At 44.2% G+C, this 19714-nt stretch overlaps 4 protein-coding genes across 4 annotated transcripts; 3 read left to right on the plus strand and 1 right to left on the minus strand.

Annotated features, from left to right (window-relative positions):
* Positions 1-569: 569 nt before the first annotated feature.
* Positions 570-2204, plus strand: LOC107278258 (uncharacterized). The gene is made up of 3 exons (XM_066304606.1): positions 570-742; positions 837-929; positions 1080-2204. Exons 1-3 carry the CDS (start codon positions 717-719, stop codon positions 1825-1827), a joined length of 867 nt encoding a protein of 288 aa, XP_066160703.1. The 5' UTR covers positions 570-716; the 3' UTR covers positions 1828-2204.
* A 5226-nt stretch (positions 2205-7430) lies between these two features.
* LOC4327967 (probable E3 ubiquitin-protein ligase RHC1A) lies at positions 7431-9553 on the plus strand. Its single transcript, XM_015773478.3, has 2 exons — positions 7431-7728; positions 8291-9553. The coding sequence occupies exons 1-2, from the start codon at positions 7452-7454 to the stop codon at positions 9283-9285; spliced, it is 1272 nt and encodes a 423-aa protein (XP_015628964.2). The 5' UTR covers positions 7431-7451; the 3' UTR covers positions 9286-9553.
* Positions 9554-9956: 403 nt separating this feature from the next.
* Positions 9957-15376, plus strand: LOC4327968 (4-diphosphocytidyl-2-C-methyl-D-erythritol kinase, chloroplastic-like). Its single transcript, NM_001401741.1, has 11 exons — positions 9957-10241; positions 11147-11242; positions 11338-11406; positions 12127-12231; positions 12335-12391; positions 12548-12748; positions 13398-13490; positions 13553-13652; positions 13805-13904; positions 14352-14437; positions 14777-15376. The coding sequence occupies exons 1-11, from the start codon at positions 10053-10055 to the stop codon at positions 14884-14886; spliced, it is 1206 nt and encodes a 401-aa protein (NP_001388670.1). The 5' UTR covers positions 9957-10052; the 3' UTR covers positions 14887-15376.
* LOC4327969 (uncharacterized) lies at positions 15282-16133 on the minus strand. Its single transcript, XM_015766648.3, has one exon. The coding sequence runs from the start codon at positions 15919-15921 to the stop codon at positions 15493-15495; it is 429 nt and encodes a 142-aa protein (XP_015622134.1). The 5' UTR covers positions 15922-16133; the 3' UTR covers positions 15282-15492.
* Between the last annotated feature and the right edge of the window lie 3581 nt (positions 16134-19714).

Genomic DNA, 19714 nt, shown 5'->3' on the forward strand with positions numbered 1-19714 from the left:
AAATTAGCTAACATAGTTCACATAACCAATCAATAGTCAATTTGAGAATTTGCCACTTCATTTGTTGCCATTTTAGAATTCTAGCCCATGCCTCACTTGCATGTATCCCTTCTCAGATGTTAGTGAGACCTTCAGTGTAAAATCTTCAATTAACAACGAATTGATTGGCAAATTCTTTAAGTCCTTGTTAGCAGTTGATAGCAAGGAATTAGAGGAGGAAAAGAAAATGCACATGGCTTCCAAATTGTCATTGGACCTGCTGTATTCTTGTCCAATGAAATATTCCCATTAATAGTCGCGTGCTTCAAAAGGGATCATATTCTAAGATAATAATTCTGTCAAGTTGCTAGAATACTAGCTGAATCCCACCTTGCCAAATGCTGCTGGTTGAAATGAATAGCAAAAGAATCTCAACATTAAATCACTGTGTAGAAAGAAATGCCATGAATAGTCACAAAGAACTAGGATTCTCTCCCTTTCTATCCTCTCTACTCCTCCAATAACATCACTTTCCAATGCTTTCCTCCCTCTATTTTTATAGTTGCCTTACCTCTGAGATATCCAAAATAAAATAATAGAGAAGGCAAGCAAACATTAAGAAAAGATTGGTGGAGAGGAGATGGACTGAAAAGTGTAGGGAAAAGGCAAAGAAGGCTTCTTCTCTTGCGAGGACAATCCATCAATTCTAGCCTTCCCCTCGTCAATATGAGTTCTTGATGCGCTTCGTAGTTCAGGAGTTTGGGTACTTTTCAACTCTCTTGTGTTCACTTTCTTGAATAACCTGCTCTCATATACTGATGTTATTTCTCCCATTTGGACACCAAACACTTATGCAGGAAGTTTTGTCCTAATTGCGATCTTGTGAGGTTTTGCTATTTAGTGGTGATAGTTGTCCATATGTTCATGCTTCTGGCCATCATGGGAATTTGGTACTTACATGATCTTTTGACTATTAAATCACTAATCAATAATCTAGGGGTTACATGAATTTGCTTTAGTTTTGTTCTTGCTCACATAAGATTTTGCTAAATCGGTAAGCTTTTATGGAACAAGGTCACCTAGTTCTTGAGTTGTTGAAGTGCTTTTGGCACTTTTCTCCAACTTGCACAGTTAAACCATAGGAGGAGAGTTTTCTTGGCACATTTTGTGACTATGGATGATGAAGTTCACCTACCAATTCCAAGCCACCTTCTGTTTTCACATCCCGAGATCTCCCATGGCTTTGATGAACTCCTAAAGAACACAACTACGTGTACTCACTCACACACTTGCAATCCACCGGGTCCATCAGTTGCTATGCATACTCACACATGCCTCCACACACACATTCAAGTCATGGCTTCTGGTGAAAACAATGTTGAAGAGGAGCTGAGAAAGACCCGTAAGCCTCTGGGAAATAGAGAAGCAGTGCGCAAGTACCGAGAGAAGAAGAAAGCGCATGCAGCTTTCTTGGAGGAGGAAGTCAAGAAACTTCGCACCACAAATCAGCAGCTCTTGAGGAGATTGCAGGGGCATATATCACTCGAGGCTGAGGTGGTGAGGTTAAGAGCCCTTTTGTTTGATATCCGAGGCAAGATTGATGCAGAGATTGGTACTTTCCCCTTTCAGAAGCAGTGCAGTTTTGGTTCTGTTACTTGTACAGACCATTCTCCGTGCTTTAACACTAGCACTGAGGTAGCAGTCCGGGAAGAGAGCTCTAGACCAACAATTGTGGATTGCGGGATTGATGGAACTGGCATTATTTCGCACGAGCTTGATATTCCCAAAATGGTGAATTCAGTGGATGTCATTCCAAGCTTTGTGAATTCTGCCTCATTGACTGAATGAAACTATCAAGTTCCTCATAAGTTCTCCATGCTAGCTCCGGTTGCTTGATGTTGCGACCTTGTGGGTAATAGCTTTCCGTTGTTATAGCCTGCTCGAATAAAATGGTGGCTATGATACGAGTAAAAGTCTAAAATTAGTCTACCAATGCAGATGTTACTGACTGTAAGTGTTGGGTACTTATGATTTATTATGAAGTGTGATATGTGCTGTACTGTATGATAGTATTAGAAGAGGCCAATAGTCAGTATGCCAAAATGTGGTTTACGTTCTGCAGAATACTGCAAGCGTCAAGACGAGCTGAACTTTATTCCTGATGTTGGTTTCTCTTGCTAGAACTATTTTCGCCAGATACTAATACTAATATATCTTTTCAGGTAGCTGTTATAATGAGACAGAGATGTATGTACATGCCATTTTTTTTGCTCGCTGGACATAATTCTATCTAGGTGATGTTTGTTATTACCATATGTTGCTTATCTGGCTATTCAAGAGTCAAAACTCGAGACTACACAGACTTTGATTTCCTCGTGTACAAGAGAAGGATCACCATCTGTTCAGTGAAAACTATCGCTGACGAAAGTATGCTCTGAAGCACTATTGCTGTGAAATGGCTCGCTGTGCTTGCGCGTTTGTATACATGCATTCCATTCAACTTCATATTCTTGCCTGCTAAACATCTCTGAGTGTCTAGCCTTCACTAACCTCGGAACCAGTTTCTACAGCGGATTTATGTATCAGGATGTATAAAACCAACCGTGCTATCTAGGGTAAAAGTTCCCTACTTCATCCATCTCAGAAGAAGATATCTTTTGTATATAAATCTATACATAACATTCCAGAACAAGATAACTTTTATATATAAATATGGGACATACGACACTAAATTCATAGGATTTTAAAAGTTCCATTCTTTCAATCGATAGGATATTATAGGAATAAAATCCTAATGAAACTTTTTGGAAGAGAGAGCTGTAGTACTATAGACTACTTGTAACTACGCTCCCAAAAAGCTTTAGCTTTAGAGCAAGCAGACTAGTCCACGTCGAGGAGGGCAAAGGTTCTCTTCTACGGGATATGTTGTCTCCCATAGTTCATAACTCATCTTAATTAATCATAGCTAATACTTAATTAATCATGTGTTAATCTATCGCTTCGTTTTGCTTGCGGAGGGGAGAGGTTCCCAACCCCTCCAAAAGAACACAACTGATATACAACAAATACAGCTACATTCGAAATCTCGACTGAAGTACGGCCCAGTGAAAAGTCCGACGGCGGCAGAAGGCCAAGCCAGTGTGACGTCCCTAAAGGCAAGTACTATAAAGTTCTAAGCACAAACTCTAAAGTGTCATGTATGCTTAAATGATGATTTGGAGGAGAGAGAGAGAGGAGGAGGAGGAGGAGGACTCACCCCTCATGCAAGGAGCAACCTCCATACGAATTTCAAGAACAAGAGAAAATGAGAGGGGTTTATTGGTGACAAGTGTATTGGGACTAGTGTATTAAATGCAATGCATTTATATAAGTTAGTTTTAATTTTATGGATGGATGATGTGGATAAAATTGGAGATGACTACCACCTCTATATAAAACTTGCCCTAATAACGACTCTCATGGTATTGTTGACTGTGCGGTGCCGGGGCGCGCCACGCCACCTAGCGTCCTCCCGCACGCGACGGGCATGTTGAAATAAATTTTGTCTCAAACAACGCAACTTAAAATTGATCTAATAAAAATAAGAAGAAAATGGATAGTTTTCTAGATTATATTGTGCTTGCATGTTATTTTGGTAAAAGAGTGTTATTTTTTAGTGTTGGCTGGAGGGTAATCGCTATTATGGAAGGAAACATCTTTAAAAAATAGTTTCCCTTTAAATCAATAATAATCAAATTAATTTGGTGCGACTGAGGTGTCTTAATTGATCTCATCCGTAGAAACATACGAATGGCTATGAATTTGCCAAATTCTCCTATAGATTGTCAAATGGGTTGGGTCCTTCTGTGTCTTCCTAGGCCCACATGTCCCACATGTGCAGCTCGCAGGCTCGCAGCCCAGGAACAAAACAGTATGTTTGGCTGAGGGTCATGCAGGCACGACCCATCTAGCCATGTCGTGCTTGGGCTGCTACCCAGCCTGACGTGCCAACACAATAAGTGCATGTAGTGAGCCAGTATGATATGGCCCAGGAATAGCACACAGCTTGGCCCGTGCGATATGATGGCGACCAACGACAAGCGAACAACCGCTAGTCGAGCAACTGTCATCCGAGCAAGAGCCAGGAGAAAAGTAGAACGGAAAAAATCGATGAAGCCAGGGGCTCAGGGCGAAGGAAGCGATGGAGGATGCTCTTCAGCGTAGGCCTGCATGGTAGCATCGTGGTGTGGCCAACTCTATTCATGAGCACAACCGCTAAGCATGTCGATCATTGTGGGCTTACCGGTTTGGGGCAAACGAAGTTGGAAGTGAAGAGCCAAGGTGGTGTGCCGAAGTTTGTGCAGTAGGATGCAACAGATTCTATTCGCATTTTTTTCTTGGCATATATCAAATTTGGGCTAACCAGCCTTCACACCTCCCACGTAACCTTGCCATGCCAACATAACATGACCTGACGTCTCACTAGGTTGTGTCTTGGTTTCAGACTCAACACGTGGGGCCAACATGGCAAGATCTTGCCATGCCAACATGACATGACCCGACATCTCACTAGGTTGTGTATAGGCTTCAGACACCACACATGGGGCCAACATGGCAAAATCTAAATTGAAAGCACTCTTCTTTTGTCCTATCGCGCAACATTGGATCAACGAGCGACGCTGACCATGTGAGAGAACTACTACTCCACGTCTAAAGTTTGCTATTAGGTCATGCATGTCTTTTTTTTTTTACTTATTATAGAAATTTCTCTTAAAATACTTATATGATTTACGATTCGATTACGCTGCTGTATTCATTGCAATAAAATCTTGATAACAAGATCTCACATGATTACATCCTGATAAAATATATATGTGTTTTAAATTACTTTTATCGTATATGTAAACTACTTTTCTATTTGACTAAAATACTTTTTAGACATTTATGAAAGAAAATTCGATAATACCTAAAAGTAAATTATATAAATAATTAAAGTAACTTAGCACAAAATATAAGTAAGTTGTCACGACATTATAAGTAAATCCGTTTTAGGGGTGAAAACATGAGTCCACCTAGAAACTAAATTAAATCAGCACAAATTATGGAACTGACTAAACACGGTAATAAAAGTAAACAGATCAAAACATTATGAATGTATAAGAAGTAATTTAATCAAATCTAAAACATATATATATATATATATATATATATATATATATATATATATATATATATATATATATATATATATATATATATATATATATAGGACACTCATATGGGGCACCATGGTGCCCGGGCACCATGATATCAAATACACAAAATCACTCAAATTTTTCAAAATTTTCAAATTGTGAGTATATACCTAGTTATAATAACTCGATTCATACCTATACCTATCAACAAAACAACTCAAATTTAACTTTATTTCACAATCCATGATTACATACCTAACTAATTATATGCATGGATGCTATATACCTAGAATCAAAATCTAACAAAAACAAGTTCAAATTCAGTTCAAACTTGCTTTGAACTAGTTAGTAAAGTAGCTAATGTTAATATCTAAGTAATTGAAAAAGTTTCATACTCATTTGAATTAGGTATATACTCAATTTCAACAATGGTGCCCGGGCACCATGGAGCACCAAACAAATTTACTATATATATATACATATATATATATATATATATATATATATATATATATATATATATATATATATATATATATATATATATATATATATATATATATATATATATATATATATATACATACATATATATACTACCTCCGTTTTTTAATAGATGACGCCATTAACTTTTTTTCACATATTTGACCATTCGTCTTATTCAAAAAATTTATATAATTATAATTTATTTTGTTATGAGTTGTTTTATTACTCATAGTACTTTTTAAGTGTGATTTATATCTTATACATTTGCATAAAATTTTTGAATAAGACGAATGGTCAAACATGTGAGAAAAAGTCAACGGCGTCATCTATTAAAAAACGGAGGGAGTATATGATAAAAAGTAACTTACATATATAATAAACGTAATTTAAAACATAGATATTTTTATCAGATATAATCATGTAAGTTTTCATTGTAAAGATTTAGTTATAACGAACACAATAATATAATTGGATTATAAACCGAATATGTAATTTAAGAGAAAAATTTATTTAAAATTTAGATGTTAGGAGGTAGGTGGGTCTGGGATAAAGGTAACTATGAAATTGAAAGAGTGAGAGGTACGCGCACTTTTTTTTTTTGGATTTTGGAGAGTGAGGTAGAAGGTTATGATATTCCAGTGCACACTCTAGTTGTCAGTTGTGTCTCCATTATTTATCATCTTAACCCTATAGAAAAAGTAAAATAAAAAAAATCCAATGTCTCAAAGATCATCATCTTCAGAAGCTCCGTATGGGCCGGGGGGATGGGATGTGCAAAGCAAGTGCTAGTCCAAATTACTAAACTATCCTCGCCATTTTGACGCCTCTCTGTCAGTCTGTCGTGCGTGAGTTTGCCCTTGCCCACCGGCCACCACCGCCGATCCCCATCCATCCCGCGAGAAAATTGACATTTAGCCATCGTCAGGATGGGGTTTCGCCAGAATGCCACTCCGGATTGTGGCTTCGTTATAATGCCATTTTCGGACGACGCCACATTGCTACTTTGCCATTTTGACAAAATTAGCTGATTTGCAAATGATTTCCACCGTGGTGTGACAAAATTGCCCCTGTGACCATTTAGTTGACTTGCGTGGAGGAGATGGATCCCCGGCGCCGGCGCGGCTGGGGACGGAGATGATGCCGGCGTGGGTGGAGAAGGCTGCTCGGCTCAGCGGCGTGGCTGGGACGACGGTGGCGCCGGCGACGCCATCCGCGGCGACGTAGGATAACATCCCCACTTGCCCCAACCATGTCGGCGCCGCCGCCATCCCCGTCCCCGTCCCCGTCCCCAGCCGTGTCGCCGCCTTCCCCATCCCCAGCTGCACCGACGCCACCGCCTGTATGTCCACATGCTCCACCGTCGCCATCCCTCCCTCACGCAAGAAGCATCCCGATGACACACACGACGGTGGTGCGACGGACGGCTAGATCTGAGGGCAAGGCGGCTGCTACATCTGAGGCCAGGGTGACAGTGGCGGCTATGGCGGAGGCGGCATCAGCTAGGTTTGGGGGCAGCCTTCCCCACCCACGCCGGCGTCGTCCCCGTCCCCGTCCCCAGCTTAGCTGGCGTCGTCCCCGTCCACAGCCACGCCGCCGAGCCGTGCTGTGTATATGCAACGGAGAGGAAGAAGAGAGAGAGATGAGATAGGATAAAGGGTATTTTAGTCATCTCAGCAAAAAAAACACTACAAAAATCATTAAATTGAGAAGAAATGGATAAAATGGCATTACAACATGTTGCCCCTGTTTGAGGATGGTATTTTAACGAAACCACTTTTGGGAGTGGCATTCGAGCGAAACCCCGTTTTGACAATGGCAAAATGTCAATTTTCTCCCATCCCGCGAGCGATTGCGGCTTCGTCGCTCGTCCTGCCGCTTCCGCCGCATCCTGGTGAGCACATCCTCCGCCACCGCTGCCTGCTCCGATCCCCATTCATCGCGCGAGCGAGTACGGCTTCGTCGCTCGTCCTGCCGCTTCCGCCGCATCCTGGTGAGCACATCCTCCGCCACCGCCGCCTGCTCCGATCCCCATCCATCGCGCGAGCGAGCGAGGGTCGCCGTCGCTCATCCTGCTGCTTCCGCCGCATCGGTACATCCTCTTTCCCATCTCTCTCTCTCTACCCACGCACTTTTTTTCTCGAATTTGCGTTAACCCTATCTTCTGTTCTAGAAATTAGCCTTAACCTTAATAATAGTAACAGGTTGATGATTCCTAACAAGTGTTTGGGGTTCAACTGAACCCCCATGTCCCATGTTAGATCCGCCAGTGAGCCATGTTGTTAGTGACAGTATGTTTTAGATAGTGGGGTAAGAATTCACTATTCAGTGATCAATACCTCACTCCAACTCTCACATACGTTTGATTACATAGTTCCGTAGAGTATACTACTCGTAGTACTATGTAAATCCTAGTAATGGGTTCTCCCTACAGAGCCCTGCCTGGGGTTTCATTCCCAAAATTAGCCAGTCGTAGTGATCAAATCTGTCTTATAAACATCAATTGGGTGTAACTGTTCCCTCATCCTCCAAGTAAGTGTGATCTGTAGCAAATTGTATTGTAGCCTTGGAGTACATGTTTCAATATTTTTTTTGCTTGGTACTTTCTTTGTAGAAAATATTTTCTAATGCTGATTGCTTAATTTTTCACACAGACAAGATGCCAAATAGAGCCACGCATTGGTGTTATGCCTGCCGACGTCCAATTCGTGTTAGTGGACAAGATATTACATGCCCCAACTGCAATGATGGTTTTATACAAGAAATCAGTGAGATAGGTGGTTCATTGAACACTTATGGTATCTTTGACCCGAGCTTTGATGAGCGTCGAGATAGAAGTTTTGGAATGGTGGAGGCTATGTCTGACCTTATGCGACAACGGATGGCAGAAATGGGCAGAAATCGTGTGTTGGATTTCCATGGTACGAGAGGGGCAAGTTCCCATCAAGGAAGGCAGCCAACTGTTAGACCAATGCTCATATTTGGCAGCAATGCACCTGATCGTGTAAGCAGCAGTAGTGAAGAAGCAGATATACTCCTCAGGCAAGGCCGCAGAATTGGCGCGGACCGTCCAAATTTCAGTCGTTTCCTAGTCGGTCCCAGTCTTGAAGCTCTATTCGAACAGCTGCTCCTGCATAATAACCGTCAAGGACCACCACCAGCTCCACAGTCTGCAATTGACTCCATGCCTGTGGTAAAGATAAACCTCAGGCACCTTAGAGATGATCCTCACTGTCCAGTTTGCACAGACAAATTTGAGGTTGGAACAGAGGCACGGGAGATGCCATGCAAGCATCTGTACCATGCTGAATGCATCATTCCCTGGCTGGTTCAGCACAATTCTTGTCCAGTTTGCCGCCATCCACTGCCGTCATCTTCCCACCGTTCAGGCAGCACCCGTTCATCGTCAACCCACTCTAACGAAGCTATTAGCCATGGGGTTGCCAGATCTGATGCTGATCCTGTTCCTGTTGCAAGAAGCGACGACAGCAGAAACCATGAAATGCACGGTTCTTTCTCGTTTCTCTGGCCATTTGATTCACCTACTCCTGATTCCAGTTCCTACACGCACGAAGGAGGTGTTGGTGAGCCTACAGTTCATGACGATGCTGGCCAGATGACCTATTCTGAGTGGCATTACGACTACTGAACTTCCTGCAGCAAGACCCCCCAACATATCAGTGTCCACTCCTCTTGGCTTCAACCTCTTAAAGAGGAGGTGGATAATTTATGGGTGTCGTGTTGGGTGTGTGAGGCTTTCGCCTAGAACAAACCTTGTGTTGCATGTGCCGTTCTATCCCATATGCTGGGGCTGTGTATAACTGTACATCAACTATTGAGCAATGAGCTATATGCTGTACTGCCAGGGATGCTATGGTAAACTACAAGTGAATATGTGATATGTCTGATCATTCGTATGGATTATGGACTATGAAAACGTCCTGATGAGCAGAATCCAATCAGAAAACGCATGCTCGATTTTCCATTCCTTAGCATAAGAAAAGCATGCTAGCTCAATAGTCAGTACAGTACCCACTACCCAGAGACGTCAGGATGCTGATTGCGAATTTTTTGAATTGCCGAGCTCCGACCACGCCTAACACGAGTCTTGGCACGAGGTGGAAGTCGCGCCTTTTGAGCATAATCCCATTCTGTCCTTCAGCGCAGCGAGCAGACTACTAGTAGTAATTTTATTTTAGGAGAAAAGCAAACTGCCAATACTAATTTAGTCATAATTTTCTCACATCAGAGTATTGGACTATCTAAACCCATCCCTAGTAGCTCCAAATTCCAAACACATGTCGACGACCTCTTGACCGAAGCGGCGCTCAATCCCCGTCATCTCCAAGAGCCTTCACCCATTGCGCTCCTCTTCGCCTCTGGTAAGCAGCAGCAGCAGCATCCGCAGGAGCAGCCATGGCTTGCTCCACCCACCTCCTGTCCCAGAGCCTCTACCCGCTCAACCGCGCTAACCCGGCAGCCGCGCGCGGGCACCTCCGGTTCCAGGCTTCTCCCAGTGTGAGGCTCGGCTCCGGCACCAGTCGCCGCCGGGCGCTGGGCCTGAGAGTCGCCGCGTCGGCGGAGCAAGGGAGGAGGCAAGTGGAGGTAAGCTGCCGTCGCGTTCGCCCCCATATTACCTGCTTGGATTGGGAGGGATTAATTTCATAATTTGGATTGCAGCGGAGAAGCGCGTAGAATTAGCTTTGATGTTCGTCCGTTTTGGTTTCGTACTAAACTAGAGGAATGCACGGAGGAAGATTTTGAGCTGATGCAAAGCAATCACGCTAAACTCAGAGGCGAATCACCAGCTTGATTTTGAAAACTTCCTACGGGCGAGGGCGAGCTAGAGGTGCCGCGTTCAGCTGTCGCTGAGCCGTCGGTGGCACGAAGGTCCCGTCGCGGGGGACGTTCCCTGCCGATCCTCTCGCTCGACGCCGGAGTCGTCCATCGCTGAATTCCGTCTTGCTCGGGGTTGGCGGTCGGACGTTCGCCGTCGGCGTCATTTCCACCACCAGCCGCGACCACGTTTGGCTTCTTCCGTGCTGCCGCAATCTCTCCCCGCGTGCACTCGATGATAAGAGAGCAAAAGTGCAAAACTTCCCCTATTTGATTGGAACCAGGGCGCAATGCCGAAGAGCACATGGATATGGATAAGAAGGCTGACTGCCTGCTCTTGGAATCGTCATCTGTTAATTACGTTTTCTCCCTGTTCCTGCTATTTCATTGAGTATTTGTGTTTCCAAACCAGGTCTGCACTCGCATTTCCTTTCCATTTCCCGGGTTCCAAATGGATCCAATTTCTTAATGATGACACCCCTTGGTTAGATCATCATACTATAACTTCTGTTGTTCAGTTTGAATCTTACCCATTATGCTCAAATAGCTTCCTTTCTTAATGCTTATCCTTTCTTTATAAATTCTGTTTTCTTGGGAGCTTCTAAAAATTCTTCTGAAGTCCTTTTCTTTTCCTGACACAATAAGTATATAGTTTATAATGGTGTGTACTTTAGGTTGAGTATGATCTACAAGCAAAGTTCAACAAGCTAGCGGACCAAATTGACCAGAATGCTGGGATTACACGGCTGAACCTATTCTCACCTTGCAAAGTATGTACCCAGCGATTTTGTTTTAAGAATAGTTTAAAGCTTGATCGTTTCTATTGTGCTTCTGACTCATTTTATATACCTTTTTTTTGGTGTAGATTAATGTGTTCTTGAGGATAACGGGTAAGAGACCAGATGGGTTCCATGACCTGGCTTCTCTGTTTCATGTGAGCATTTTACTTGTACCTGCTTTGATATGTCATGCATGAACGTACAAAGGTGTTTTACAGTTCATAATATATCCATTTTTTTCAATGTTCAAAAATAGTTTGCTGGGATAATAGACATTGTTATTATTTGTCCAAGCAAGAGACTATATGCAGCGATCAGGAATTTATGTGATTTAACATGCCAAAGGACAAAATAGAAAACAGAAAAGTATTACTGGTTTACTACATAAAGCAATCACTATAGGAAAAAATATGCAAAAACAATTTCATCTTCTATTTCCTGACATCAACAGACATATGAAACTCCGACCATTCCTCTTTGCAACCTTCCATGGTGTACAACATAAATATAAATATGCTGATTCTGAATGATAAACTAGAGTTGTTAGCGACATTTATATTTAAACCAAGGTGAACTCTTGACTCTTGAGCAATTGCACCTGCTTTGGGCAACAGGAAAAAAAATATACATTAGGAGTTAGGAAAGGGACTTTATGAACTTCCGATCACATGCTGATATGCACCCATTTTGGTTCGTGCAATTTTAAATAAAACTAACTTACAGGGGCCTATGTCGTATTGTCTGCAATTATAGGATGCAATCTAACATATCATTATGTTACAGTGGTTCCTTCCTATTAGTGTGGTCATATACTTATTGTGCTGCATAAATTTGTTTTGATTTCACTTTTAATAATTCTGTTAAGGAAATCTTAGGTGATAAGTTTGGGTGATACTATCAAATTCTCATTGTCACCAAGTAAGAGCAAAGATCGCTTGTCAACCAATGTAGCAGGTGTCCCAGTTGATGAAAGCAATTTGGTATGTGGCTACAGATACTTCTGCCATTCTTCATCTTACTAATAAATGCTCTATATGTATTTCTAGCTGACTAACTTTACTATTCTATTTCATGAATCTGCAGATCATCAAGGCACTCAATCTTTACCGCAAGAAAACTGGAACTGACAACTTTTTTTGGGTAATGCCAATTGCACATTTCTACCAAGGGATTATACATCAATTTTTGCTACTAGTATAAAGTTTTCTCTATCAAAGAGACTGAATTCTGTTCTGTTTATTTTTTTTCTTTGGTATGCTGGGGCTTATCTTTACTTTTCTCTTAATTGAAAAACAGATTCATCTTGATAAGAAGGTCCCTACTGGTGCTGGTCTTGGTGGTGGAAGCAGTAATGCTGCAACTGCGCTGTGGGCCGCCAACCAGTTTAGTGGCTGCATTGCTTCAGAAAAGGAGCTTCAGGAGTGGTCTGGAGAGATAGGATCGGATATTCCCTTCTTCTTTTCACAAGGAGCAGCGTATTGTACCGGTAGAGGAGAGGTATTTCACAAACTGCTTCTAATTGCCGTGAATAGTTTGTAGTTCATTTCAGCATGTACAGTGTTCCCTAATTTGCTCAAGTTGCTGTGTTGGCTGATGTCATGTTCTTATATTGACCTTTCATCTCTGTCTAGCAACCTTGGTAGTACAGTTCAGTTTTCCGAAAGTACAGTACCTCTAGAGTTACAGTCTATATGAATGTATTCTTATTTTTTAGCTTGTTCCATGTTTTTGCCTGTCAACTTAATGAAACTTTTTTTACCAGATTATGAGCAATATGTTGAAATGGTTTGCAATGAAAGCCATCTCATTCTTGACTAGAAACTGCAGTGTTTATTGATTTGTTGGTATCAACTTATTAATGGTTGCCCGCTTAGTTGATTTAGCTGGTCATGCTATTGCAATTGGCTCATTATATGCTAGCGATTGCTTATTTATAAAATTCCCCTTGCTCTATCTGTTCCAAGTATATGGCTATATGCTCTCTTAGAGAGGAATTGTACTAAATTGCTGCTTGAAAAAGTACCTATTAGTTATTAATTTGTTATTTTTGACAACATTGGTATGGAGATGTATATCTTTGATCAATATTGCCTTGCTCCAAAAATGTCTGATCATAATCTCCAACTCTGGACTTAAATGTATGAAGATTGTTGAAGATATTCGGAATCCATTGCCAGCAAATTTGCCGATGGTACTAGTAAAGCCACCTGAAGCATGCTCAACAGCTGAAGTTTACAAGGTAACATATTTTCATAGCATGAATTTTGAAATGAATCATTTACTAAAATACTTGCACTGCAGCGGCTCAGGTTAGAGCACACAAGTCAAACTGATCCCTTGGTATTGCTCAAGGAAATTACTGAAAATGGGATATCACAGGATGCCTGTGTTAATGATCTAGGTATGCAATTTGGTATCAGCAATTGTCGTATGCTAGTCCCGTACCAGAACTTATGTTATATTCAATAATGTTTTTAAAATTACATCCAGTAAGCATCCCCTGAAAAATAACATTCAGTGAAATATGGTACGTGTGCTTGCCATCTTTTCCAGAACCTCCAGCATTTGAGGTGTTGCCATCACTAAAGAGGTTGAAGAAACGTATAATTGCTGCTAACCGGGGAGATTATGATGCTGTTTTTATGTCAGGAAGGTAAGGGGGCCACATTTTTCAATCGCTTAAGCTAGTTCATGAATTTATTTATTCTTTTTCCTTTTCAATTTTGAAAGCAATCATATTCCCAAACATAGCATTCATAGTGTAGCCATTTTCAAAGTGTCTCTGGAGAGCTTCAGTTATGAAATTTTGGTTGTGTAATTTTCATTGATATCTAAAATGTTAAAAGTCAAAAAATGATGTTTAATTAGTCATTATATTATTTTAGAGCTTTAGTTATGAAATTTTGGTTGTGTAATCACCAGTTATATCGAAAATGCCAAAAGTCAAAAAATGATGTTTAATTAATCATTCTACCAATTTAGCATCGTAAGCATATTTAAGGTGGAGGTTATATATTGCATATATCAAGTATATCTATGTTTTATGGAACATTGTTCAATCATAAATTACGTGATATAATATTGTATATGTACCACGCAGTGGAAGCACAATTGTTGGGATTGGTTCACCAGATCCGCCTGCATTTGTGTATGATGATGATGACTACAAGGATACTTTTGTGTCAGGTTTGTTAAGTTCCCCATCACTATATTCATGTTTTCATTTCAGTACTGTGACAAGGTTTTACAATTGCTGAATATATGGCAAAACTAGAGGGTGTGTTTAGATAATGGGAAATGAGGAGTGGGATTGGAATTGGGAAATGAATGAAATGTTTGGATTAAATGGAACGGGGAGAATGAATGGTTAGGATTTAAAGATGCATTTTGGTGGGTGGGAAATCATTTCCCTATCCCATTAGCCAAACACTCCCAGAGTTCTAAAATATAAATAGACACAAGAGAGAGAGAGAGAGTAGCTATCATGGCTGTCATCTTTAACGTTCCATGTTTTTTTTGGTGCAGAGGCCTGCTTCCTCACTCGTAATGAGAACGAGTGGTACAGAGAACCAATCTCATCGAAAATCACTAGCGAGGAAGATTTACCTCCGGAGGTAGCATCAGTTTCTGACTGAGGGAGTGGATTCTATATTAGATCTCATTTTGCGGTTATACAGGATACAACATACAGGTGTGCACTCACTGTGATTAGCTTTAAAATGGTACTTCCACTAGGAAAAGAACCATTCCACCTTGAAATTTGTTAACGGGACTAGGAGTATCAATCATTGATTTTGAAGTGTAGGTAAGATCGTTTACTGTGTGTATTTGCAGCATGCGTCGTAGAAACTTGTTACGGGCATACCAAGTGACACACTTGATATGACAGAATACATCCTCCCTGCAAAAACTGTTTGCACTTCCTGTGAGTAGAAAGCACCAGGTTTGGATTTTACAAAAGAAGTGTTTGTTAGGAGTGATGGCCGCAGCCGACGGGAGAAGCTCATTTGGTACACATGTTACATCAGCATTTTTGAAGAAAATTTCCATTCCATAACAAATGTAACAACCCATGACTGCAACAGAAATGAGCAACAATGGTGATGCACAACTGCATCGACACCAAGAGAAAAATGGGACCAATTTACACAAAAAAAAAAAAAGTAGACGTAAACTACGAGTTGGCTACCGCTCCAAGCAAACTTTGCATGGCTGGTCAAAAGTCAAAACAAAGTCAGCACTCATGTCTTCTGCCCCTGAACGCCCGGCCCCACTAACTGCGAATTCCCGTCTTTGGCCTCAGCCTCCTCGCGAGCCGGTCCCCCTTCCTCCTCCGGCGAGCCCTGCCCGGCACCGGCAGGCGGCGCAGGCTTCGGGCCGACGGCAGCCGCGGCGGGCGGGTTGAAGGACCCGAACTTGGGGGTCGTCTCGAGCACCACGAAGCCGCCGCGCGCGTGCTGGAAGGAGAAGGACGAGCCGTCCCCGTCAACCAGCGGCGGCGCGGCGCAGGGGACGCTGTCGAGCGCCGCGACGCACGCTCTGCGCCGCTTCGGCTCGGGCCGCTCCTCCTCCCTCCCGGCGTCACCCGAGAGCACGCGCTTCTCGGGGGAGGCCGCGGCGGGTACGACGACGGGCGCGGCGGGGCTCTCGGCCCGAGCCTCCGCCGCCATTGGGGGCTATAATAGCAACAGGAACAGCCCCCGGCGTAGGGGGAAGTGAATTCGCGCGGCGGGAGGCACGGGGGGCGGACGGCGAGCTGTTCGCCGGTCGGGGGATGGTTTGGGGAAACTAGGAGGAGGGGGAGGGTGCACTGGCCGACTCAGCTCACCTACGCATCCGGCGCATCGCTTCGCGGCCCCCGCGCGACCGCGCGTGCGCCCGTGGTGGTGGATCGGGAGATGGCGACATGTCAGCCTTGTGGGACGGGACAACACCGCCCACGCAGGCAACACGCTGTCCACTTCCCGCGTGTCGTTTCTGCCGTGCCGCAACTTTGGCCTCCGACGACGCGAGCCCCCCCCACTGCGGCTGCAGCTTTGTTGCAGAAGTGCCCGTGCAGACGCAGATGTGGTCGGTCACTCCGGTCGAATCTTACTAGGATCTACTACAGTAGTATCTTCTCGTACCTAGCGCCTGCTGCGAGTCGTATGTATGAAACTGTATTTCAACCGCCAGCGCTAACTATGTGTCTTACAGGAGTAGTTGGTTGATGTTTGCTGGGCAATTAGCAACCATCAAACAGGTATACAGAACAACAGATCCAAGTCAGGGCAGTTTCTTGGGGTGTCAGTTCTCAAACTGGTGTCTGCACACAACACTCCATCTGGAAAACTGGAAACTAATACTAGTAAGTTCAGGATACGGAGTACGTTTTATCTGGCAATGGCTGATTTTGAACGACGGCGCTTCTGGCATGGAGCCCAGTGCCACAGTTTGCGAGTTGGAGCCTTGGAGGCATGGAGCCCTGTAAGACCAGGAACAATCTTTTGGCTATACGTGCCACAGTGCAAGTTGCTTCTTGTGTGTTTTTTGTGGGTCCCACTAGTACCAGCTTTACTATTTTTTTCTCTCTGCTCTCTCTCATGTCCAATTTTCCCCACCGCACAGAGAGTGCCGAGCGCATCGGGCGGAGCAGCCAAGCGCAACGGCGCCGACCGGAGGGGCGACGGACCTGGTGCTCGCCGGCACACCACCCTCATCTCCCTCCCCCTCCCCCATGCGAAACAACAGCGAGTGCTTGCGCGCAGAAGAGGTGGACAGGTCGGCGGCGGAGGAATCGGCAGCGACGGCGGTGAGGGCGGCGAGATACACCACCCCTCTCTTCTCCCAAAGCGGTGGCGAGGGGCGGCGAGATCCACTGCCCCTCTTCTCCCCCGAAGCGGAGGCGAGGGCGACGGGGCAGCGACGGCGAGATCCACCCCCCCCCCCCCCCCCCCTTTCTCCTCCCCCGAAGCGGCGGTGAGGACAGCGAGGTAGCGACCGCGGTGGCGGGGCGGCGACCACGACAGCGGCGTCGGGCAGGGCTCCACGCTGGGGCGGCGGGTGAAAGACGCGAACGATGGCGACGCCGAGCAGAGCAGCAGACGACGGCGCCTCCCCCTATCCCCTTTCTCTCTTCTTTCCCATCCTTGACGGCACGGAGTGAGAGTGTGGTCCCACAAGCGACGAGGAACCCGTAGCCAAAGTTGGCTACGCGGTCCTAAGGAGGCTGCATAGATTGATGATGTGGCAAGGAATACTCGTTTTTGGGTGGTGATGAGGCTGAATGCCACGGAGACCCATTGTGAATGCCTTAACAAGAATAAAAATTAGTAGTAATTTCAAAACTGAATGTTGTTGGAAGCCGGCTAATTTGAACCGCCACATTTCTTATCCTGAAGTCAGGCCCAACACGAGGTCACGAGGTTTGCACTTCTTCTTGCGGGTACTTTCTTTTCAAGGCCCATGCGATTTCCTCGTCCGTACAAATTAGCTGGTGAAGGGTTAAGGTAGCCGACGGCGCGTTGGCGTTGGCTCTGTGCCTGTGTCGTAACATTCAAGGTAACAGAATGTGCTACTTCTTCTGCTATGCATAGTTCATGGTACTAGCTATATTTATAATGCCATATTTTTTATTAAATTGTCCTAAAATTACATATATAAATCCCAAAATTACATATTAATTACAGTAAATTTGTATAAATACATAATTACAACAACAAAATTGACTGCTACAAACCCATAGCAATTCCGGATCAACAAATAAAATAAAAAAATTGCAAAGGGATAAACAGGTGGAGAAACGGATGTGCATCGTGCACACGATGTCCAGCGCAGCGTATCCCAGCCGTTAAAATTCGACTGTACTCAGTCACATAATGTGGCGACACTTTTTCAGCAAATCCGTAGTTCATTGACCCGTTATCTTCCTGACAGGCAACAGTTATCCACTTATCCTCCCAAGTTCCAAAATGATAAAGAGTATATATACTCCCGACGACGGGCCCATATAACTGGCCGGATCCACCTAGTGCCATTAATTTGCCTGAAGTCGCCGTCTTACATATATTTTGTTTAGTATCTATGTATTCAGAAATCTGTTAGAATAATTGGGCTAGGCCCAACTTATAATATTAAATCTCAAAGGCCCATAATAATTGTTGAGGATAATAATACCACCTCAGGATTTAAGCGAGAAATATCTCAACCTAAATAGGGAGTTATTGGAGGCTCCCTGTTGACCAGTTGAGGTAGGGGTCGGAATGCCACGCGCGCGCGCGCGCGCCGGGCCGTGGGCGAGGTCGCGGCGCGCGTCACGTCGCTATCCTTTTGCAGGCACTAACCCACGTTCCCACGATTCCCTCCGCAACAGCTCGTCCACGTTCTTTCTCCTGATAGATAAGGAGGCCGCGAGTCCGATCCGTTTTCTTAGCTTCTTTCCCGGTGCGAGTCCGATCCGTTTTCTTAGCTTATTTCCCGGTGTTAGTTTCTTCTTCTCCGCGCCTGAGTTGCTCTCGCTTCCTCGCTTCTGATCTCTTGCGCGCATGAGAGATTGGAAGGAGCAGTGCCTCTGAAACCACACCTTCGCCTGAGATCTGCACCGGGTAGGCGGGTGATCAGGTTTTTGGGGAGTGCCTCCCGCACGACTGCTCATCGCCATGTCTGGAGTTGCCGCCGCTACTGCTGGCGGAGGTGGTACGCCGCCGACAGGAGCTGGATCTGGAGCTGGTGCGCCAGGAGGTGCCGTGAACGACAACAACAACGGAGTCAATTCTGCCTCACCATCCAGCGGAGGGCCATTCTCGGGGTATACTCTTCTCCTCCTGCTACTGTTGTTAGCGCTATTCCTGTTCCCATTGTTAGCGCTATCGCTATACTATGTGCGCTATGTTCTTGTTCCTGTTCTACATGATGCCTCTAGCATGTTATCGCGTTACTGGTATGTTCCTGTTCCTGACATTCATGATGCGCATAGTATGCTACTGGTTATGTTAAGATCACCCTACACTGCTTATGCCATGATCATTGCTTTAACTTTTTGGATTAAAATATGCCGATTAATGACTATATTTCCAACAATCCAAAAACCTGATAGGTCATTTTCGGTAGTTGGCTTTGCTGCTGCACTGAAACCACATGCTTTTGATGGTTCAAACTATAAGAGATGGAAAGCACGTGCACTATTGTGGTTGACAGCGATGCAGTGCTTCTATGTTTCACGGGGCAAACGAAGTGAACCACCTCTTTCTCCTGAGGAAGAGGCTAAGTTCGAGGCTTCGGATTGCCTGTTCCGTGGAGCATTGATCAGTGTACTCGCTGACAACATAGTGGACGTGTACATGCACATGCCTTCTGGGAAGGACATGTGGGATGCACTTGAGGCCAAGTTCGGAGTTTCTGACGCCGGCAGTGAGCTGTATGTCATGGAGCAGTTCTATGACTACAAGATGGTCGATGACCGTTCTGTAGTAGAACAAGCTCATG

The sequence above is a fragment of the Oryza sativa genome, chromosome 1, assembly GCF_034140825.1.
Source record: "Oryza sativa Japonica Group chromosome 1, ASM3414082v1".
NCBI classification, from domain to species: domain Eukaryota; kingdom Viridiplantae; phylum Streptophyta; class Magnoliopsida; order Poales; family Poaceae; genus Oryza; species Oryza sativa.